Source organism: Gymnoscopelus microlampas (assembly GCF_963454915.1).
Source record: "Gymnoscopelus microlampas genome assembly, chromosome: 10".
In the NCBI taxonomy this organism is placed as follows: domain Eukaryota; kingdom Metazoa; phylum Chordata; class Actinopteri; order Myctophiformes; family Myctophidae; genus Gymnoscopelus; species Gymnoscopelus microlampas.
In genome coordinates, this window is record NC_139947.1 from 41,503,061 (window position 1) to 41,528,060 (window position 25,000).

The following is a 25,000-nucleotide window of genomic DNA, read 5'->3' on the forward strand; positions in this document are numbered from 1 at the left end:
ACACGATTCTAGGCTGCCATCCCCTTTAAGACCTTTTCTCTCTCTCTCATTTTAATCCCCAATTGATGGCTAGAACAGAGAATGAAAGAGGGGAGAGAACGAAAGTGAGTGAGAGAGAGCGATAGGGTTGCTCACCAGACAGATTAACGAGGAAACAGCCATTTTTATTCATTCAAAATAAAAAAGCAATTGATTGAGGAACCAGCCTTCCCTCAAAAACTCTCAAAAAACGGGTTTAGTATTTAATGAGTGTGATGGAATATAACTGATCTCTCTTGGATTGATACAGCGGGCGGACCGTCATCAATGGCAAGAAGTTTGGATATTTTTCTGTGTTGAAGGATGTCGGGAGGTCAGCTGTCCAGATGTTTCTGTCTGGAATAAAACCCAAGAGAAAGAGAAAAGTGTGGATTAAAAAAATGTCTCTTTATGCTTCGAGCTGAAAACAACAAAACACTTCAAAGAGATGCACGAGGAGACCCGCAAAAGTAAGACGATTGTTTCTCTCCTCCCCTCCCTTGCTCCCTAATTTTTATTCTCCTATTAACGTCTGTGGTAGTGATTTGTTTTATTAGAAAAGAAAACCAGTCTGGGTTTAGTGGACGTAACTGAAACACCACTATCATCATCATCATCATCATCATCATCATCATCATCATCATCATCATCATATTAATCTTGAAGTATGTTTAAAAGTCCACTTTTGATACAGTAAAAAAATCCCCAATTTATCAGTCAGCATTCCATCACCTCCACGTGTGTGTGTGTGTGTGTGTGTGTGTGTGTGTGTGTGTGTGTGTGTGTGTGTGTGTGTGTGTGTGTGTGTGTGTGTGAGGGGGGGTTGTGGTGTTGACCTATTATCTCTCTCTTGCATGGTTTTGGATGGTCTCTGGCCAGATGTGTGTGTGAACAGGGGGGGGTATGATCCTTATTAAGCAGCTTTAACAGATATCTATCTATCTATCTATCTAATAATTTTGGTCGCGTGTGTTGGGGTGTTTTTTTGTCATGGTATATTTGCACATACATGACATTTACCCTTATATAACTACAAGGAGCAGTGAGCAGCTATCTATCTATCTACTGCATCTGTCTGTCTGTCTGTCTGTCTGTCTACTTGTCTGTCTGTCTACTTGTCTGTCTGTCTACTTGTCTGTCTGTCTGTCTGTCTGTCTGTCTGTCTGTCTGTCTGTCTGTCTGTCTGTCTGTCTGTCTGATGTAGTAGAACAGTAGGCTTACACAATAATACTATTGCCATCAGTGGAATGATTCTCCTAAATAAAATTTCACAACAGTCTGTAGTTCATTATTATTATTATTATAATTTCATAGCCAGCCTTTATTTTGCCTTGGGTAAGAGGAGAGATTTAAGGACAGAAAGAGTGATAAAGCTTGCTGTGACCAATCAGTGCATGCTAAAGCCATAGTATCTCCCTTGGGGTTATACGACAGCTGACATATCAGTGCAACTAAAGTTCCACTGTACACTGACACCACGAGTGAGTAGATGGTTTGGGTGAATTCACCACTGAGGAGACACTGGAGTTTATCCAGGTGTAAAGGAACCAGAACAAGGAGACTTCACACACACACACACACACACACACACACACACACACACACACACACACACACACACACACACACACACACACACACACACACACACACACACACACACACACACACACACACACACACACACACACACACACACACACTCACTCACTCACTCATGCTCTCTCCCGTAATCTCCATGAATTCAAGTGTCCATGGGGTGTGTAATCGATAGAAAAAAATCTTTTTTGGGGGTGAACTATCCCTTTAACTCATTGACTGCCAGAGTTAAAACATCGTCTATAGCTGCCCTTGCCAGCGATTCCGAGCGTTTTTACTAGTCTTTGAAAAAACATATATTAATATTCTTCACAACGATCCACCCACCGATCGCTTTAAAAGACACACCCTCTGTGAGTCAATTCTCTCCTTGTCAGGGAATACCAGCGGGCAGCAGGACTACTGTTTCATTTCCTTAATGATGATGACATGACAGTCAGTGTATTAATGCCTGTGTCTTTATGTGGAAAAACAACATTCATTGTTGCCATTGTATCCAACCAAGTTGGGCATGTTTTCACCATGATAACCCTGCCCTTTGTTGGATAAAACTAGGCAACTGTCTCTGGAACCGCCTCCCAATCCATATTAGAGAGTAGTTCGGTCAACCTATTCAAGGTAGACTCAAAACACACTTATCTGTTGTTAATGACAGGACAATGACGACCCTCCCCCTAAGAGAAAACAGACAATGAATTGACCGACCATGGACCAAGAGGTCAAATCAGGGCATATCGGATTCAAACTCCTGTCCTCGCAACTGACAAGGACCATGTGGTCACTGCACTGGTTGAGCCATCAGGCACCCTGTAAATAGCACATTTTCATAGTATGAAAATTACTATGAATTACCATGTTTTGCATGTTACCATTACCAGGATCAGGATCAAATGCTGTGCTTGTGTGTGTGTGTGTGTGTGTGTGTGTGTGTGTGTGTGTGTGTGTGTGTGTGTGTGTGTGTGTGTGTGTGTGTGTGTGTGAGTGTGCGTGCGTGCGTGCGTGCGTGCGTGCGTGCGTGCGTGCGTGCGTGCGTGAGTGCGTGTGTGCTTGCGTGAGTGCGTGTGTGTGTGAGAGAGAGAGGGAGGGAGAGGGAAGGACCAATATGTATGTAAGGTATGTGTGTGTGGGTGTATGCGTGCGAGCATGCGTGTGTGTGTGTGTGTGTGTGTGTGTGTGTGTGTGTGTGTGTGTGTGTGTGTGTGTGTGTGTGTGTGTGTGTGTGTGCGTGTTGATGTATTATTGTCTTAGTGATGTGCAGGTCAGCACCGTGGTCACCTCCTGAACCAGCTTTATTAAACTGCCCACAATCCGCCCTGCTGTTTCTAAGCAAAGATAGCAGGTGCCTTCTTGGGATGTCAACAGTTAGCCAGTCAATAGGTTAGTCACAAAATAAAAACACATCTGAATATTACCTGAATATTTTTTTGTTTGTTTATTTGACAATGTTTGGTTAAATAATGTGGAAAATGTCATTATTTTAATAACACTCAGGGAAATGCAATAATGTAGCAGAGTAGTTTCAGACTCGCAGATGGTTGTCATGCATTTACGATCAGTCCCAGCCAGCTGATCAAAGTGAGTGCACAGAGAGCTGCTTGACTAAAAAGCGAATGTTTGCCATAGTAAAATGAAAGGCATGAAGCATAGCTCGGTTTGGGATCATTTCAGAAAGAAGGACGATGACAAAGTTGAGTGCACATTTTGTGAAACAGTTTTCAAATACAGCGATAGTACCGGCATGAAGAAGATGTTATGAACATGTAATCAATTAAAATACAAGCAATTACAGTTACCTAACGCACTAATTACAAGCACCCATGCGTCCAGATGAAACAGGCAAGCAAAACATTACACTCATGTTCATGTTCATGCTAGGGACAAGAACATTAATTTCATGCCATTCATTTTCATAACTGCAGTTTGTGTTATGAGTACATGCACATTGAGCATGAGGCGATGAAGCAACATAATGATTTTTCGAGACAATGTTGAGTTTTTAAATAAAATCATCAACCTGTATGAATGGAGGAATCACCAAAATAAATGTTTGATGTGTAATACTGTTGACGCATTTTTGCATTATTCAGGGAACTCCTGGTGAGTAAGAGTAACGGAATATGTATGCATGACTGGTGAGGAAGCAAAGGGTAGAGGTGGTAAGGGGAACAAGTTTAAATACTTGGGGTTATCCAAAGTAACAGGGAGAGCGGAAAAAAAGGTGAAGAAGATGCGCTGCAGGCAGGGTGGAACTGATGGACGAAAGTGTCAGAGAGAAGGTGTATATAAGACGGTAGTCAGACCAGCTATATGCTGTACAGCTTGGAGAATGTGGCACTGACAAAAAGCTACAATTCCCAATTAGGAGTGACAAGGAGGGACAAGATCTACTGTAGGTTAGAGAGTCAGCACAGGTTGGAAGGTTTGGGGATAAAGCAAGAGAGACAAGGTTGAGATGGTTTGGAGAAGGGATGAGGGGTATATTGGTTGAAGGATGCTGAAGATGGAGCTGACAGATAAGAGGAGAATAGGCAGGCCAAAGAGGAGGTTCATGGATGCGGTGAGAGAGGACATGCAGGTGGCTTGAGTGACCGAGGAATATGCAGAGAACAGAAACAGATGGAAACAGATGATCCACTGTGTCCCTGGGTGGGAATTAGCCAAAAGAAGATTATTATTACTACAGTATTATTATTACTACAGAGATCCCATGTGGACCTCGGGATCCACATGGGAATGGCTCCAATCAGAGCCCCAATGACTTCCATCATAAGATTTTCACTTTCAAAATAATTTTAGCATCTACTCAGGCTTTTGTGAGCACCCCAGACAGTTTTTAAGTTGCTTGATTCGGTATTTAGATATTTGATATTCATTTTATCAGACACACCCCCTTCCTATACAAACCTTAAAACTCCATTTTAACCATGTTAGATTCATCGGAAACACCCATCCTTGGTTATGGAGACTGACATTGTCCTTCTAATACGTGAGGACACCGTGTTTTTTCAATTACTTTTCATTTATTTGAAGAAAAAAAATGAAAATGAAAAGAATTAAGTACAATGACATTTTATTTATTTTTTACCACCTGTTTGATTACCGCCGGGGATGCTGTGGGCGCTGTGGGCGTGTCCTCTCCTCCTCGTCCTCAGCGCCCATACCCTAGGTTGGGTTGGCGAAAGGGCCTTTCTGTGTGGAGTTTGTTCTCCATATGTCTCCTAGGGTAGGTACCCTCACAAAAACATGCAGTAATCCTGGTCACTATACTGTATGGGTGAAATCTTGCCAGACAGATTCCCCTCAGTAATCAAAAAAGCTCTGATAAATCGGATATCTGCCGATTCCAGAATCATCCTTTTACCTCGGCAAAGGTGAGTGAGCAATTGTTCAGAAGAAAGAGCTTTGTAATCGAACTACTTATTCTCGTCATTACACATGAGAGTATTTATCTTATTAACGCTCAGCGTAATTGACTCACTTGCACTAATCTTGTCAAGTAAAGTTGTCAAGTGGGTGCGTAGCGACACGTTGTAAGCTTGTAGATCCATTTTGAAGCGTGATGACGTTTATGGTTTGATGTTAGAGTTCCCGGTTGCCTTTTATGGTGTTAAATGGGGCGTGGATGATATACACGGTGTGTATCGCACTTGTGACTGTCAGGTGCATGATGCATTTAAGCAATTAACCTACCATCATGTTCTGTGCGTTGTTAAATACAATAAAATAAATGCTTTGCAGGCTTAGTTGACCTCGGGAGGGGGTATAGGTTCATGCTCACTCCTGCATGTGGAGTAAGTAAGGCTTACCGAGCCATGAGGGCAGGAGCCTATCTCCTGTTTCTGTAGCATGAGGCAGCTTGATGTACAACTACACCCTGGACATGGCCAGGGAACGAACCCTGACCTCCCAATCTCAGGGCGTCACGCTAACTGCAAGGCCACTGAGCTGGTGATGTGGAGACTGCAGTTCAAATCCTACACAGTGCAGGTTGGTCAGGGGCACCTGTTCAGTACGGAACAGAACCGTAAAAGACAGCTCATTCTTCTGCATGCGTCCTGGAGAAACTCCTCACTCTCAGGTGAAAAGAAGCAGCTGGCAAACCTTTCCTCCCGTAATTTTGGCCCAGGCTCCACCAAATATTTTACTCTCCCTGTACGTCAGTAAAACCAAGGAGATTTTTGTAGATTACACGAAGAAGAAGGATAAGCTCCCACCTGTTACCATCAATGGAGGTCTGGAGGACCTCTACACCACACTCTAGACCCCACCCACCCCTCTAAAGGGTGAAGGGATACAAGATCCCCTTAGTGCACACTAGCAGGCTGAGGAACAGTTTTTCCCCACAGGCCATCAGACTGTTTAATAACAGTAAAAAGTGACTATGCAATAGCCCTCTGTACTTTGCACTGCACGTTCATTGACTGATATTCTATTCTATTGTTTATTGAGTGTTTTAGGTCGTTTTATCATGTTTTTATTATCATGTATTTGTTTTGTACCTAACCAGTGCATCTAAGTGACAATAAAGTGAATCTGAATCTGAATATACTGTAAGTAAAATGAGTAATACATTCTAGTAAAGATTTGTCCTCAAACTAATAAACATAAAACCAAATCAAAATCAAACTTGACACTGAGGCACCAGGGAGCAAATCTTACACAGGGAGGAAAGAAGTCCAAGGAAGTAGATGGTAGCATCTGCCTTTCTTGCCCTTATCCTGGTAAAAAACATTATGCACCTTCCCCTGCCTACTGATAATATGCCCTGATTGCCCCTAAATAAGTTCACCTGTGCTCCCCATTTGCCCAACTCCTTAAAAATAAAATCATTAACAAGAACACACATTAACTGAAATAAAAATACTGTTGTAATAAAATAATTCTTCAAACTAAATAAATGTGAAATAATACGACACAATGAAACTCCAACATTGTTATTACCATGTATAAAAGTGAGATAATTAACATTTATTTAGACAGTATTCCCCTTTTAAGTCTTCAAACATAATGTAATGATCAAATGAAACAGATAAGGCATGTCAAGATCACATTTTTGTGAGATTTGTTTTAGCAATAATTTACAATAAAATTATACTTTACAAACAGATATGGGATTGTTCTTGTTTATTAGAAAACACTGTATGGCACATAAAAAAACGATGTCAGTTCAACTTAGAAAATCATACATAAAAATGATATTGTATTATATTGTATTAACAGTAACCTACTTTGAATTGGTGCATGAGACGGCATGGATTCCCACAATATAATAAAAAATTTGGCACTTTTTAAGATTTAAATCGAGAGAGCTCAGTTGCCAGGCCTACTTGTTAACGCTATCTGACGGGGCAGATTACTGGAGTAGATTATTATTTTTTTCTTTTACATACTTTTACTCAAGCCATAACAATAAAGATCACTATGAACCTTGAACCTTGACGAACCATGTGACTGGGTGTGAATTGAACATTTATAATGAGAAAAAATAGAAATGTTGATGGCAGATGGCCACAAATGCAGGACATGGTGAGACTGTGTATGTACAGTATGTATGTATGTATGTATGTATGTATGTGTGTATGTGTGTATGTGTGTGTGTGTGTGTGTGTGTGTGTGTGTGTGTGTGTGTGTGTGTGTGTGTGTGTGTGTGTGTGTGTGTGTGTGTGTGTGTGTGTGTGTGTGTGTGTGGTATATATGTATGTATGTATGTATGTATGTATGTATGTATGTATGTATGTATGTATGTATGTATGTATGTATGTATGTATGTATGTATGTACAGTATGTACAGTATGTACAGTATGTATGTACAGTATGTATGCATGTAGCATAATATGGTATATGCATACATGTAACATGTAACTATGCATGTAACATGCATTACATATTATGTAACTATGCATGTATGTGTACAGAACAGCTGTTTGTTGGTGAAATATTCCTTTAACAGTTTAGATTAGCACCGAATTAGACGAGGGACGAAGGGACAATGACAGAGAACAGTAACCTACATTCTGGCCAACTTCTTACTCAGTCATTAACAGGCCTATGAATAACTACAACTAAAAATAATTGCATTGTTAAGATTAGAAATGTAATGGAACCTGTTGACCCAGAAGGAGTCAGACTGACATAAAAATGGTTGATGTGATCCAGAGAATGTTCAGTAAAAGTCAGCCATCATCAGCACCATTTCTGTTTCACACACACACACACACACACACACACACACACACACACACACACACACACACACACACACACACACACACACACACACACACACACACACACACACACACACACACACACACACACACACACACACACACACCAATTCTTCTTATCAATCTCACTCTCTTGCTACTTGCACGTGTGCATGTGTCAGATTATTATAGGACAGTATTATGAGCTTTTATAAGAAGGGATTTTCTTTTGTCGTTCTCTCTTTCTCTACCTTTCTCTTCTTATACCCTCTATTCTTAGTAAAATGAACCTGAGTTACAACTGTACTCGGACCGCTTTTTTCCCATCTACACCGAATCTCTTCGCCAAAAATAGCCGATCTACAAACTCACAATGCGTCGCAACGCGATACACTGTGACCATGTAGATCTGCTGTTTTTGGTGAACGTTCCCCCCAGAATAGGGATGTTGGGGTTCAAGTGGTTAATCTCTATCTGCCTCTGTCTGTCAGTCTCTCGTTTACTCTGTCAGCCTCTCTGACCCCCTTCACTCTGTCTCTCTCTCCATCTCCCTCTATCTGCTTCGCTCCATCTCTCTCTCTAACCTCTCATGGACTGTGTGTGTGGTATTTGGTCCTCAGGTACTAACACATAAACCACGGCCCAGATCCCTTAAACACACACACACACACACACACACACACCCACACACACACACACACACACACACACACACACACACACACACACACACACACACACACACACACACACACACACACACACACACACACACACACACACACACACACACACACACACACACACACACACACACACACACACACACACACACACACACAGAGCTGGGAACAGAAGTAGGTCACAGCTGTTCACTACAATATGTCTGTTTTCACCTCCTATCCTGTCAAATAATTCCTCCTTTCCAGTCTAATTATGATGTAATGTATTATTGTGTTTGCGCGACGTATGTTGGAATTACAGTCTTTATTTATATTTTCCATCCTTCCTTCCTTTTCTTTGCTTTTCCTTGCTTGTGTACCTACTGTTGGCTACAACATTGTTTTATTATTTCTTTTCAAAGCAATATCAAACGAGGAAAGTCACCCTGAACCTCAACCCTCTCAACACATCCTCTCTGAACAACGGTCCTGCACAGTCATTCTATTTCCAATTCAGATCCCCTTCAAATTAATCAAAGCAGAATTGCCCTGTTCTCTCTGACAGGCAGAAGCACAGGCTGACCATGCCCTCTGTGCCTGACCTCACCAGTGGTGGAAAAAGTACAATTCTTACTCAAGTAAAAGTATCAATACTGCAATGTAGAAATACTCTGTTACAAGTAAATGTCCGGATTTCAAAATGTACTAACTACAAAAGTATTGACGTCAAAATGTACTTCAAGAACCAAAAGTAGAAAGTACTCATTATGCAGAATGTCCCATTTCACAAGTTTTCAAATGTATAAAACTATATAGAGGTTTGGGCCGCTATGCGGCCCTCACATCTAGTAGCCTATAATATCGGCTATATATAGTATTATTACAATTATTGTGGGCATGCACATGGCTACATATTTATCTAGAAAAAGTGCTACTCGGAGCACAGGTCTCCGCCAGGTCAGGTAGGTCATTGTGGCCTCCTGGTGGCGCTATAATAGGCCAACGTGAAAAGGGTGCCATGTCTTCATAGGCCTTTCACGGCAATCGGACACTGCATTCATGATTTGAGGCATTTTGTTCCAAAAATGTGTTTTGCTAAATTAGCGCTGCTAGTGGCGCTATAACAGGACGAAATGGTGGCATTTCTTCCTGGGCCTAGTGGGAAGTGGAACGTGCGTGCAAAATCTCACAGAAATCGCACTTCATGATTTCAGGCATTTTGTTCAAAATGGAGATATTCTGCAAACTTTGGAGGCCAATATGAAATATCGGACACATACGTCTTGATCACATGACTATAGAGATAGCTACTATGTACAGATTTGTGTGATTTTTGGACAGAATCTATCCAGATAATCCAGATAACAGCCACACTCCGCCCCTTTGCAGATAACCCGGAAGTCCTACCACTAGGCGTTTGTATTAACACTTCACCTGCCAGAGTTATTTCAAATTTTTAGCTGTTGTCTGCCAGAGATTTTTCATTGAAATTTAAAAAGTACTCAGGAGCCGAGATACATCATTTTTAGGTGTTTAAGTTAACAAGGAAGTGGATGGGAGTCTTTTCCTTCGAAAAATCATATCTCCTTGGTCTTTGGGTCAAATTGAAAAAAAAAAAAAAAAAAAAAAAAAAAAAAAAAAATTCAATATTTTTTCAGTTTTTTCAATAGAACGCGTTTATATGTGATTGGCGGCCAAGTGCGCTATTTAATAGATCGCATTTATGCGTGATTGGCAGGAATTGAGTAAAGATTTGTACAAATCTTTTGAAAATAGCAGATCTACAAGCTCACAATGCGTCGCATCGCGAAGCATTGTGAGCTTATATGATGTATGTTTTGTAATAATAATCATAATCTACAAAGTAACAATCAAATCTTCTAATAATTGTAGTGGATTAAAAGTATAATATTTGCCTCTGAGATGTAGTGGAGTAGAAGTAAAAGTACAGAAAATGTGCATATTTGAGCCACAAAATTACAAACTTCAATGTCATGGCTGTCAATCATTCTCATCCTTCTACGATGAATAGTTCAGAAGTTATGTGTTAATAAATAATTGACTCTTTTGACCATTTTAATTCTACATTGCTATGGAGTGTCATGTCCTTGTGATGATGAAGAATACTGTGTGGGTGTGGGGGAGGAGGGACATCGCATGCTTCTGCGTAGAGGAATCAGATTATAGTGGGGAAATGTTTTTGCCCTGAAAATTATAACCCTCAACACATCGCCACCAAAGCTAACCCACAATATGTCATTAACCCCAACATACATCATCCTGAACATTAAACCTCAACACACATCATCCTGAACATTAACCCTCAACACACATCATCCTGAACATTAACCCTCAACACACATCATCCTGAACATTAACCCTCAACACACATCATCCTGAACATTAACCCTCAACACACATCATCCTGAACATTAACCCTCAACATAACATCATCCTGAACATTAACCCTCAACACACATCACCCTGAACATTAACCCTCAACATATCATCACCCTGAACATTAACCCTCAACATATCATCATCCTGAACATTAACCCTCAACATAACATCATCCTGAACATTAACCCTCAACATATTATCACCCTGAACATTAACCCTCAACATATCATCATCCTGAACATTAACCCTCAACATAACATCATCCTGAACATTAACCCTCAACATATTATCATCCTGAACATTAACCCTCAACATATTATCATCCTGAACATGCCCGAACACATAATCACTCTGAACATTGTTGTTCACTTACAGAAATGTGAACAACTCCTCTGTCTGTCTGACTGATGACGGTAAAGACTAGGGGTCCTCATTGACTTGATAGTAGGAGAACTGTAGAGGATGAGTGATCTTAGATGCAAATTATAACGTTAAAAATAATAACGTGCCGTGAATATCTGCTGTCACAAATAGTGCATGGAATTGTATTTAAAATCAATTAAACATAGCCTGCCTTAAACTTGTGTCCAGCATAAACATACAGTATGAGGGGTGGCCATATAGCTGATTGAGCAGAGAGACCCTCTGAAAATCAGAAGGTCACCGGATGTGTCAATGTGACCCCGAGCAAGAGCACTTAACCCCTAACTGCTCCCTGGGTGCTGTATTAATAGCGCCCACTAGTGCTCCTAATAGTTAGGAAGGGTAAATGCAGAGGGCACATTTCATAATTATGCAAATGTTGCACAGTGACAAAAATATCCCAAAGCAGTGGGGACTGATTTATTATTCAGATTCAGATTCAGATTCCTTTATTTGCTATTGTGTAATACACATAAGAATTTGCTTTGGCAATTACATGATTGTGTTTCTCTTTTTTCACATATAACATAAAATACCAACAAACACAAAACAACACCGTGCAAGAAAATAGATAAATATAAAGTGCCATAGTATATGGCACTTTATATTACTCACTCAGTAAGTATGCATGCATTTTATTCCTCTACATGAGTGGTTCTCAACCTTTTCAGGCTGTGACCCCCCCAAAATAATCATATTTGAACTGGGGACCCCCCAAAATAATCAACTGGGGACCCCTCACCATGATAAGCACTTGGATTGTAGGAGTTGAGGCATTCAATTTTGTTTGACTCGGTTCCACAGATAAATATTGTGAAAATTAGGTGTTGTGAGCTTTTAGATCGGCTATTTTCACAATTTACGCGATCTTCCTTCTATTGTTTTACAATTTGGCCAATGTCTGATCAGTTGATTACTTTTGATGCAGTAATGGTCTTTTTTCTTTTCTTTCTTTTTTTTGTTTTGGTATTAAAAAGTTTTTTTTTAAAGTGTCATCTAGGGCTGGGAGACACCCCCTGGTTGAGAACCACTGCTCTACATAAAGAAAAAAATATACTATTGCGGCCATCCTGCGACCCACACGGCCCACGTATTATGTCAGAACCCACAGTTCGAAAACCACCGATCTGCTCCCCCTGCAAGACCAAACAGTACGTGTCAGCAGCAGTGGCAGGAGTCATCTATATGTCAGTTTATGGACAAAATGTGTCAGTGGCAAGACTTGGCCTCGTCCGTGGCAAATTCTAGATTTTGTTTTTACACACCATTATAATGTTCTTATTTTGATCAGAAGACCCAATTACTGAATGTCATGTCCCCAGGTTTTCTTCAGAATATGTATGACACTGCAGTGCAGATGTTTTTTAGAGTTTTTTTATTTTAATTTTTTTTTCATCCCAAAAGTGGGGGCTGGGGGTTTGAACATACTCAGTAATCAGGGATTACTGAGTATGTTCAAACCCCCAGCCCCCCCCCCCCCCCCCCCCCCCCCCCTCGCCTCCTGTGTCCCTGATGGCAATGACCCCTGAGCAGTGGCCCTACATAACATGTGGGATGACATAGTGTCGAAGTGTCCTTGAGACGCTGAACCCCTAATTGCTCCCGATGAGCAGGTTGGTGCCTTGCATGGTTTCCTCCGCCATCGGTGTATGTATGCATGTGTGTGTGTGAATGGGTGAATGTAATGCACAATCTATGTAAAGCGCTTTGGATGAAAGCGCCATATAAATGCACCATTTACCATTTTATTTACCATTTATGACATAACGCTACATGGAAAATTATGAAGGGGGGAAAAAGTGGCATCTGCATTTGATCTTTGGGAAAGACATCAGTAAATCGGGTTGGAAATTGTGGTGGAAAGTGCACATTCAGTGACCGTGATGTTTGTGCATTAGTGCAATACCGGTAGGCTATGTAAGCAACATAATGGGTAAATGCTGAACATTAACCCCCAACACATCATCATCCTGAACATTAACCCCAACACATAATCACTCTGAACATTGTTGTTCACTTACAGACATTTGAACAACCCCTCTGTCTGACCAATGATGGTACAGACAAGGGTCCTCATTTACTTATTATTATGGCTCAGAAGGTCCTTGACATCTCCCCTCTATTAACCCTTTAAGACCGGGAAAGCCTCATTTGTGTCATTTTAAGATTTCTTAACTTTCCCTCTCTCTCCAGGTAACGGTCATAATGGCTACACCAAGGCAGTGGATGGAAAGGAGGGAGGAGAAGAGGAGGAGGAGGGAGGAGAGGATGATGGAGGAGGAGAAGGAGGAGGAGGAGAAGGAGGAGAGGAGAATGAGGAGGCTTGGGACGCGGAGCTGGATGGAGACAGAGATGAAGGGGCCGTACGGATGACAAGAACAGACACTCTCCACTCCACAACCAGTTCAACTGCAACACAGAGGAGGAGAGGACAGCATGCCAAGAAACAGGTACAGTAGATGGAGAAGAGAGGAGGAAGGAGAGGAGGAGAGGGAGAAGGACAGGGAGAGAGAAGGTATGATAAAGCACTGTTTCCCAAACAGTGAGTCGGGACCCATGGTCACGGAGCAATTTGTATGAGAGTAAATATCCCCTTTTTTCATATCCTAAATGTAATACAGTATATTATTTCAAATCTAAAAAAACTGTTCAAAAACTGTTCAATTAAAAGCAATTCCAAAGTTTTTCAAAAGTATTTTATAAATAAAATAAAATCAATCTAATAATTTCCATAAATAAATAAAGTTAATAAAGTTCAAGAAGTAGTGAAAATAGCAGATCTGCAAGCTCACAACGCGGCGCAAAGTGACGTGTTGTGAGCTTGTAGATCTGCAATGTTCACTAGTTTGGGTCCCGTGCAAACGTCTAATTTCTCTTTTGGGTCTTGAGCTAAAAAGTTTGGGAACCGTAAAGGATAGGAGAGGAGGAGATAAGTTACCGTAGGATAGAAGGAAGAGATGAAGGAGATGAGGAGAGAAGGTGGGATAGACATACGGAGAGAAGGAGGATGAGAGAAGGTAGGATAAGAGAAAAGGATAGAAGGAAGCGATGGAGGGGAGAAGGATGGATAGGAGGAAGGAGAGGATGAGAGAGGAAAGGAATAATGAATTAATAATATAATATTCTTATCCATGGAGAGAGGTGATGATCATATTCATGTTAATGTATGTATTAATGAATTCATTCTAGATCCAGACCAATAATCAGGTACAGAGAGCTCCCAGAGCATTGTACTGTCTTAAACTCAACAATCCCATCAGAAGAGCTGCTCTATCCATCGTTGAATGGAAGTATCCTTCACTCTGTGTGTGTGTGTGTGTGTGTGTGTGTGTGTGTGTGTGTGTGTGTGTGTGTGTGTGTGTGTGTGCGTGTGTGTGCGTGCGTGCGTGCGTGCGTGCGTGCGTGCGTGCGTGCGTGCGTGCGTGCGTGTGTTTGCAATGCATGTGTGTGTTTGCGTGTGTTTACTGTGCATTCATGGATGTGTTTGCGTGTGTTTACTGTGCATTCATGGATGTGTTTGTAAAATCACTCCGAGGGTAGTCGACTCTTGTCATTTGGAGTGTTAATTGCGTTCTCGTTCATAAATTCAGAGCACATTAGCGTTTCCCAAGCTTATTTTTTGTCTGGGGCGAGATGCTATTTAGCAATCTACTGCTATGGCTCTGAGGCTACGAAGCCACTAGTCAGTGTTTGGGGACGTGGCTAGAATGTTTTTTATAAACCTGCAAGCTTTGCTGACACAAGGTCAGTTGTGTTTGTCCTGGATGGAGGAAAGCTCACATACACTGACGCACTTGGCTGTTCGCACGACCCTCTTGTCTGCATGGCTTTGAGGTTGAGGACAGTACAGTTCCCATACAAGGCAGTGATGTGGACACGGCCAGAAGAAGAAGAAGAAGGCAGTGATGCAGCTAGTTTGGATGCTCAATTGCTCATAATCATTCTTCTGTGGAAGGCCTGTAGGACCTTGGGGCCCATACCAAACTTCATTTGTACCCTATATTATGCTAAAAGATGTGAGACATGTTTAGATAGTTTGTTAAGTTAGTTTATTCAAATTTGGAGAAATATTCAAAGTTATTTCGGTAATTCATTAAAAGTTATTATATTTGTTTCCATTTATTACTCAATTACATAATTTGTAATACATGGTTGAGATTAAGTTCTTGCAGCATTATTTTATTAGAAACAAATATCCTAGAATTAATAGTTTAGCCTACAGTAATTTAAAAATGGTCTTTCAGCAGATGTGTCAGGGAGCCGGGATGGTAGTAAAGAGAAAAAAGTGGTATTTCTGAGCAAGGAATATTGTTAATTTATCGCTAACGAGGTAAATATGTGAAAATGCAGTGATATTGACTTGAGGTCATGTCACCCAGGCCTACTGTCACGTTCTGGTGGGAGTGGTCCACAGCAGAGCATTAGAGTGCATTTATGAATGTGTGTTAGTGTTATTATGTCCTTAACCCCCTCTCTCTCTTAGACCATTTGACATTTTCATCTTGATAGCGATCTTTGCTAACTGTATGGCACTGGGCGTGTCCAAACCTTTCCCAGAAGACGACTCAAATTCCACAAACCACGACCTGGTGAGTAGAGTAGATACTATAGAGAGTAGTACACTTTATTATCGATAGTATATGTTATGTACACCAATTAATACCATAATAATATGAATAATGCATTGTTTGTGTGTTCTTATAGGAACAAGTAGAATATGTGTTTCTGATCATTTTCACCATTGAGACCTTCCTGAAAATCTTGGCCTATGGTTTGGTGATGCACCCCAGCTCCTACATCAGGAACGGATGGAACCTTCTAGACTTCGTCATCGTTATAGTGGGGTTAGAACGAGCACACACACACACACGCACACGCACACAACAGTAAACTCCTCAGTCTTAATCTAACTCTGATGGTGTAAAATGAACTCTAAAAATGAGGGCTGTCACGATTACAAATTTAAGTTGACAATTAATTGTCACACAAATAAATTATAATTGTGATTAATGATTTAATTGTGTTTTTGGCACTGAACATTATTGGAACATATGAGTAAAAACTTAATTTCTGTTTGCCTTTATAGGCTTTATAGGCAGATATGACAAATAACTTAAATATACCAAGAAATTACAGACATATTTAATAATTTTATACTTTCGAATAAAAATAAAATAAAATTCAGAAATAGCTTACAACGCGTCACGTTGTAAGCTTGTTGATCTGCTATTTCTGCTATTTTTGGAAAATGTTTCAAAATGAGTGAACATTTTTCAACATGAGAACGTTTATGACGATTATGCAAAATAATTATGATTTTCTCAAATAATTGCGATTAGGCTATTATGTAATGATTGTGACAGGCCTAGCTATATGGTGGTTGTTGGTACGACTGTACAGGGCTATGGCACTCCGCTTCACAGTCGTACCCGCAGCACGGCTGTGCCAATAACCGTGATACAGTACTCCATTTCATTATTATCACTCCTACAATATGTTATTATTCTAGGTTATTCAGTGTTGTCTTGGAGACAGTGACTCATAAAGCAGGCGCGGTAGAGACCGCACACCACACGCCTGGAAAACCTGGAGGTCTGGATGTTAAAGCTCTCCGAGCCTTCAGAGTCCTCAGGCCTCTCAGACTGGTCTCTGGAGTCCCCAGTAAGTTACAGTGTGTGTGTGTGTGTGTGTGTGTGTGTGTGTGTGTGTGTGTGTGTGTGTGTGTGTGTGTGTGTGTGTGTGTGTGTGTGTGTGTGTGTGTGTGTGTGTGTGTGTGTGTGCGTGTATGCGTGTGTGTGTGTGTGTGTGCGTGTGTGCGTATGTGTGCGTGCGTGCGTGTGTGTGCCTGTGTGTACAGTATGTCTCCACATCATTCATAATACATTGCTTGTCTACAGTATGTCTCTGTGTGTCTATCAGGTCTACAGATCGTGTTAAACTCCATAATGAAAGCAATGGTTCCACTGCTCCACATTGCTCTGCTGGTTCTGTTTGTCATAATCATCTACGCCATCATCGGACTGGAACTGTTCATTGGACGCATGCACAGAACCTGCTATTATATAGGAACAGGTACACGCACACACGCACACACACACACACACACACACACACACACACACACACACACACACACACACACACACACACACACACACACACACACACACACACACACACACACACACACACACACACACACACAATTACCAAACATACTGTTTTGGTTGTACTTACATTCATCTAAATAACAATCATCAAAGTCTGTCGTTGATAATATCATTCCTGTAATTTCATTGCGATATATAAGTCTAAGAGTAAAAGAAAACTGTGTACACAAATCCACGGAGCGCTGCCCTGTAGGTGGCGCCGCCATTGCTGCGGTGTCAAACAGCTGCTGCTGCGGTTCTGTCCGTCTGTTCACGTTACTCTTTACCTGCTTGGCTGTTGGAGCAGCCATAAACTACACAGGTTCATCCCGATTTTCTGTACATCTTTGTAAAGTTAGTGTTAGTAAAAGTTATTAAAAAGCAGGTAAAAGAGTAACGTGAGCAGTCAGTGACTGCAGCTGACTGACACCGCGCAGCAGCAGCAGCTGATCGAGTCTGACACCGCAGCAATGGCGGCGCCACCTACAGGGCAGCGCTCCGTGGATTCGTGTATTGGAAAGATGACAATTTATATTCTTTGAAAATAGAAGATCTACAATTGGCTATTTATGGTGTGCAACACAATGCGCAGTATAAATCAGGCATTATGTGTAAATGTTCAAGGACCCAGTCTTTAACTTAAAACTGATAATGCAGGTTTCTTCTGTGGAGTTTGAAGAGGTTACAAACTATTATTGTCCCAAATTTTATGTTTTTTTTTAATGTTGTGTGTGTGTGTGTCCACAGATAACTACGTAGAGGATGACCCAGTCCCGTGTGCATTTGCGGGTCACGGCAGACAGTGTGAGCGTAACGGGTCAGAGTGCAGAGGTCGATGGGATGGGCCTAACGGAGGAATCACCAACTTTGACAACTTTTTCTTTGCCATGTTGACTGTTTTCCAATGTATTACTATGGAAGGATGGACAGACATACTCTACTGGGTAATATAACTAGTTAGTTAATAATTAGTTATATAGATGCAGTAGTTACTGCAATTAATATTAGCTAGTTAGATCTTACTCTGCTAGTTAGTGTATTCTAACTTACTGTTGCTATGCAAGTAGAGGGATAGCCAGGCATACTCTACTACTGGGTAATAATCAGTTGTTCATTTAGATAGCTAGTTAGTTTGTATGTTTTAAGGTGTTATAAGTTAGTAAATGAATGTATTAATATTTAAATTTTCCTTAGTTTCTTTATCTGCTTGGGTATTTTGTGTGTGTTTTGTGTGCGTGTGCGTGTGTGTGTGTGTGTAGATGAATGATGCTATAGGTTTTGAGTTGCCGTGGGTTTACTTTGTCAGCCTGGTCATCTTTGGATCCTTCTTTGTTCTTAACCTGGTGCTGGGAGTCCTCAGTGGGTAAGTACAGTATTCTTTATTTCTCAACCTGTGGCCCACTAGTTTTTTTTTGTATTATTCTGTTTTCTTCTCCTTTCCAACTGGCCCCTGGTGGTCCCCCACTTTGAAAAACACTGGTATTAAGCCTCCATATGTGTTTTATTCCTTGTAGAGAGTTCTCTAAGGAGAGAGAGAAAGCAAAGGCTCGTGGAGACTTCCAGAAGCTGAGAGAGAAGCAACAGCTGGAGGAGGATCTGTGTGGTTACATGGACTGGATCACACAGGCTGAGGACATGGATGAGTATGATGAGGACGGAACACACTCACGTACGTACTGCTGGTTCTCTGTGTGTGCGTGTGTGCGTGTGCGTGCGCGTGTGTGTGTGTGTGTGTGTGTGTGTGCGCGTGCGTGCGTGATTTAGCTGAGAGGCTGAACACTTGTTTCGGCAAATTTGTAATTAACAAAACTCTCTCTCTCTCTCTCTCTCTCTCTCTCTCTCTCAGGAAGACCATCTATGGCTGATCTGTCAGACAGGAAGAGAGGGAAGTTCAGTTGGTTCAGCCACTCCAACGAAACACATGGTACACACGCGCACCCATGCACGCACGCACACACAGTATTGTGTGTGTGTGTGTGTATTAAACAAGGAGAAGAAGTCATACATACATTACATCATATACGTCATACATTATCACTGGGAGGCAAACTGGACAACACTATCTTTGAATAATTGCAATCTTTGTTTAATATTTCGTTCAGTAAAATAAAAGAAGACATACTGTATCACTCACTGTTTTTACACACTATATAATTTCATTGAGGTTCACAAAGAGCACGAGTCATTTTCTGACTGGGCAGTGTGGTGTGTCAATCCTGCACAATAAGTAACTTTACTTCCTCCACTTCTCACGTCCCCTCTCCTCTCTATTCCTCCCCCCTTTCACTCTCCGTCTGTCTGTCTGTCTGTCTGTCTCTCAGCGAGCCTTCCAGCGAGTGAGACAGCATCGGAAAACACAGTAAACATTGATGAAGAACATTACAACTGTTGTCAGATCTGCTGGTAAACACACACACACACACACACACACACACACACACACACACACACACACACACACACACACACACACACACACACACACACACACACACTCTAAATCTGAATCAACTTCATTGTAATTAAAGAAGTGGGTGAAATGTATTTTTGTGCAAGCTCCATCGTTATTTGTTATTTTCAGAAAGAGAAAAAGAAAATAAGGGGGGGATAGGGAGTGCAAGGATAGAAAGAACAATCAAAACAAAAGATTGAAAAGATATCTACACAATAACACATAGCATATCCAGCTGGTATGTACATGAGGTTAGACATACAGTAAGGTGCATGAACTTAGCAGCAGGTATGTACATGATATTGGACATTAAGGGCGGATTCAGACTGGGTCCCATTGATTCGAACCGTTCCCGAGTACGATTGGCCTCTCCCAGCTGGCCAGTATTCACATTGGCCAAGATTCTTCCGCACCCGAGACCATTTCATTTAACAGTAATGGTAAATATGTGCCTCATGGGGGCGCTGTTGACTATGGGGCTTTGGGAGATAGAGAATGTCATTCACAGAAGAAGAGTCACTTGTCAGAGTGTAGAGTGAATAATAAAGTTTGACTGTGTTCCTGACGTTGTCTTTAGTTATAATAACAGAACAACAATACACAGCCAAAGCAGTGTGTGCGTTGGTCTTTGAAACCTCAAAATGTAACGTCGTCTCTCACGTCTCTGTTATTATCAATATGATAGCGACGTCACTGATGCATCCTTGGTATTTTAGCAGTGACGTCACCGACTAATCCTTGGCATATTTATCCTAGTGGCAGCGTTCGCTACACATGTGTTTTTTGTTCATTTTTTTTCACGGCTTGCGCTACTCAAACACTAGCAGGATTATTATTTCTTGTCAACATTCAAGTAGAACTATGAGAAGGTATAACCCAGCTAAAATAATGTGTCATCATAAAAATATATAAATGATATATGATTAGCAGTCCACTTCCTCCTGTCAGTACGGATGGATTCACATTGCAGCGTTCCGTTCCCGAGTCCGCAGCAATCGGACCCCAGACTACCTCGGGAGGCGGTCTCGGGTACGGTACGGTGATCCGTTTCGGGGAACGATACGCAATGTTCACACTATATCACAATATCTGCCAAGTGGCCCAGGGTGCGCACCCCGGACCATAGTGTGAATCCGCCCTAAGGTGCAAAAAGAGAATCAGCATGGTTTTACATGAGATTAAGGTGCAAAGAAAGTATCAGCGCATTGTCAGGTTCAACCACATACTGTAGTTCACAAGAACACTGTTTGTGCTCATTGTGTTTAATCCCTTTTGTAAATATAATTGTAATATGAATACATTTGGGTGCCTTCATGACTACACTCTGCTCCGAAATCAGATTAGTTTTTAAATGCATTCAAATGAACGTTAATTCATTCCATGTATAAACATGATTATAACCTGTTTTGTTACAAGAAGATGCATGTTGAATACTCTGTAGTACCAAAGAAGCTACAACCATCATATTTTGACAATCACTTTCTGACGCTCATCTTTTCACTCAGAATGCTTTGAATTTCCGATTGACCGGAGTGTGCTTACCAAAATTAATAACCTTATATTGCAGAATACATTATAAATCAATAAGAATAAAGGAGCTGCTTAACTGCATTTAACACGTTGTCATCAGTAGAGAGAATGGTGTGCGTGTGTGCATGCGTGCATGGTCTTATGTTATATTTCCGCCTAAGAATATTTTCTCTCTCTCTCTCTCAGTGCTAAGATGATGAGGATCAGCTGCTGGTGAGTGTCCATGTGTTAGTGTGTTCTGGTGTCCTTAATGTTAGGTGTTCATTGTCTGGTGTTAAAGTGGAGCAGATTGCTGAAACGATCTTTCACTTGGTGATACAAGCACCAAATTTGGCACACAAGTGCTTCAGAACTTACTCTCAGAAAAGTATGTTTTCCACTTGAAAAAAACAAAATGGCCGCATGTTTCAAGATGGCCGCCATTCGAACTGATTTTAAACTGTGTTTGAACTATATGTTGATTGAATAACCCTATTTTGATAGTCTATAGATCGAAATGTACGTTTTTGAGTATGAGATATCCAATTCTGCAGTTAGAAAATCTAAATTATTGGATATGATATACAAATACTGTACTGTACTGTACTGTACTGTACTGTACTGCACTGTATTACACTGTACTACAGTATACTGCACTGCACTGTACTGTGCTGCACTGGACTGCACTGTACTATACTGTACAGTATTGGACTGTAGTACTGTACTGGACTGTACTGTATTATACTGTAGTGTACTGGACTGGACTGTATTATACTGGACTGGACTGTATTGGACTGTAGTACTGTACTGTATTATACTGTACTGGACTGGACTGCACTTGGGTCATATGGAACCAAACCATAACAGATTGGTTCTTCTTTTAGTCCTCACATTTGCAGGCACACAACTGTGTACACTTAAGCATGAAGTGATAGCATTTGCATCGTCCTCGGGATTCAGTCTTTTAGACACATTTTGTCAACTGCTCACAAGTCTGAACAATAGGTGTGTAGTAACTGAGTAGTAATACTGTAATATGCCTGACTACGCCACCTCCCGCTTGTGGAGGGGGCAGGAGGAACCCCTAAACCTTACTGTTCAACTTCACTTAAACAGGAACAATTACTTTACTAGATGCAGTTTGTGGAAAAATATAACTTTATTACCATGAAATTACAAAACACATCACTGTTGTCTATTACAAACTAGCATGACAATTAAGGTCCTTAAGGCAAGGTATTTAGTATTAAAATGGCAATCTAACAGTTACCTCTCGCAGTCTAAGGAAGGGCGGGTCGGCCCGTGCACACAGTGAATACCAAAATAACTAGGGGAAAAGAAAAGGGGAGGGGCCTGCCCTCAAAGAAATCATGCAATATAAATACAAAATTCAAATACAAAACATGCAGTGCCAGGTTATATCAATACACACCAATAAAAACCAAAGGGGTCCCCAGTGCAGTCCCAAGCTGAGAGGAAAGCCGTGTGCAGCAGGGCGGACCCGGCCTTGAACAGGGTTACACGAATTAAACTGTAACAGAACAGAGGAGAGAAACAGTTAAAATATGCCAATATGGATAAATGTTAAAACCTATGCCTACAGTGTACCTTGGCTAGATGGCTCAAATAAACAAAACAAAAAGAGTAAATTAACAGTGGAAAACAGTGGCCGGTGTGGTCCCTTTAAGGAGACAAACAAAACGCATTAGTTGCCAGCCCTAGTATCACACTAAATAAAACACTATATTCAAATCATTAAAAGAACAAACAGCTTAAAACCTACTTTGTGTTGCAGTAACTGTGCACACAATGCAAGGCCAAGGCGAGGGGGGCAACCTCAACACCAGAGCTGCTGTATAAAAGAAGACAGTGATGTTACAAACTAAAATACATTAAAATCCACAAAGAGGCAATGCATAAAATGTATACTGCTTTACCCGTGTCTCCAGGTAGGGCAGACAGAACAGACACCACAGGAGGTCACTTCATTTGACAATGATGTTGGCTAAATTAAAGAGCTAAAGAGCATGGGAAGCCTCCATGTGCTCAACAGAAAATAGGCAACCAAACAAACAAAAGCCAGCAGTAACATGTGCTCAAACAATAAGCTAACAATAGCATTAGCTGCAACAAACAAAAGGGTCGCACAAAGTAGCAGATCTACATGGTTCAGTTTTTGGCCTACCATCCCTGCATGAACCATGCAGCCTACAGCAGAGACAAATGGCTCTCTATTGGGAGGAGCTAGGCTTTTATACTTCCTGGTTTTTCTTTTATACTAAGTCAGGTGCAGTGGGTGCACCATTCACCTAGATTCCCACAGGTGGAAGGATTGTCCAGAGAACTTGCCAGACCTCTCCATCTTTTTGCCAGCCACAGTTGGCAGGGCTTTCAGTTTGCATTTTGCACACTGTTGCCTGACATGCAGTTTTCATGCAGTTTTCTTGCCTTTACCATGAAAAGCTGACACAACTGTCTTTCCACTGGCGTGGAAGGACAGCATGCCACTGGATTTCTCTGGGCCAACAATTACTACCATATCATGAATTGGCAATCACCTAATGGACTGACCCTGGCCAAATTATACCCAAATCATTTCTAAGCCACTGACTGCAACAACAAGAATATCTGTGTTGCATGCCTTAATCAACACAGACTTCATTTGTTGCTTGGCATGCTGAGTCTCACAGCAGTGCTGTCACCAGTGTGCCCTGGCTGTGCTTTGACATCACTCTTATAAAAAATGACAAACCAATAGAGCTTGACCACAGCATTTCAATGAATGATCATGGATGTTTCCCTTCAAGTTAATGCAATATCTGTGATCAGACAGCTTCCGAAAATGCTCATTTTGAGTCACGTAATAGCTGCCATCTTGAAAACTAACGGCCATATTGGAATTCAATTGACACTATTGAGTTCTTCCAGTCAGAATACATTCATTTAGATTTTTGGATCATTAATACATTTCTGTTCATTCAAGTTCTACTTCAAAAACTTTTTTTTTGCGTTTGATGAGGCGGCCATCTTGAAAACTGGCGGCCATCTTGGAGTTTCAGCTGGATAACGTACTTTTCTTAAATAGTACATCCTGGACATCATTTGTGCCAAATTTGGTGCTTGTATCACCAAGTGAAAGATTCTGATGGAATATTGATTTAGATTGACTAAGCCGTTCAAGTGTCAAGTTGGCAAAGTGTGTAATATGTGTCAGTGTCATGTTTAGCTGATTTCTTCTTGCGCATCATGCAGACCATATCCACTTAAAATGTACAAACCTTAAGACTAATTCTACCATACTACTCCACTACTCTACTTTTATCTACTTTAAAATGTGTGTTTTGCAGGCCGGACATTTATAAATCTGTCTGTCTCTAGTTATTTTAGCATAGCTCAGTGTCTTGACAGTAAATCAAGTTTAATTTTGTAACCTTTCTACTTAAGATTGATATGCGTTGCCTTGTATTAGATGTAAAGTAGGGTGTCTGGAGACGCAGGGGTAACGTTTGTCTTTGAGGTACCACAAAATGTTATTTCATTTTCAAAATGAGCCCCCGGATCCTACAAGAAAAGATGACAGTC

At 41.1% G+C, this 25,000-nt stretch overlaps 1 protein-coding gene across 1 annotated transcript in view; it reads left to right on the forward strand.

Moving 5' to 3' along the window:
* The first annotated feature begins 13,661 nt into the window (after positions 1-13,661).
* The window catches only part of cacna1fb (calcium channel, voltage-dependent, L type, alpha 1F subunit), a 46,519-nt gene continuing 35,180 nt past the window's right edge, over positions 13,662-25,000 (forward strand). Inside the window, exons 1-12 of the mRNA XM_084070110.1 lie at positions 13,662-13,758; positions 14,498-14,598; positions 15,792-15,897; positions 16,013-16,152; positions 16,818-16,969; positions 17,228-17,380; positions 18,205-18,401; positions 18,717-18,820; positions 18,972-19,126; positions 19,304-19,381; positions 19,779-19,860; positions 21,626-21,652. Of these exons, the coding sequence (XP_083926236.1) occupies positions 13,678-13,758; positions 14,498-14,598; positions 15,792-15,897; positions 16,013-16,152; positions 16,818-16,969; positions 17,228-17,380; positions 18,205-18,401; positions 18,717-18,820; positions 18,972-19,126; positions 19,304-19,381; positions 19,779-19,860; positions 21,626-21,652 (1,376 nt within the window). The 5' untranslated portion in view covers positions 13,662-13,677. The remainder of the gene's footprint in view (positions 13,759-14,497; positions 14,599-15,791; positions 15,898-16,012; positions 16,153-16,817; positions 16,970-17,227; positions 17,381-18,204; positions 18,402-18,716; positions 18,821-18,971; positions 19,127-19,303; positions 19,382-19,778; positions 19,861-21,625; positions 21,653-25,000) is intronic.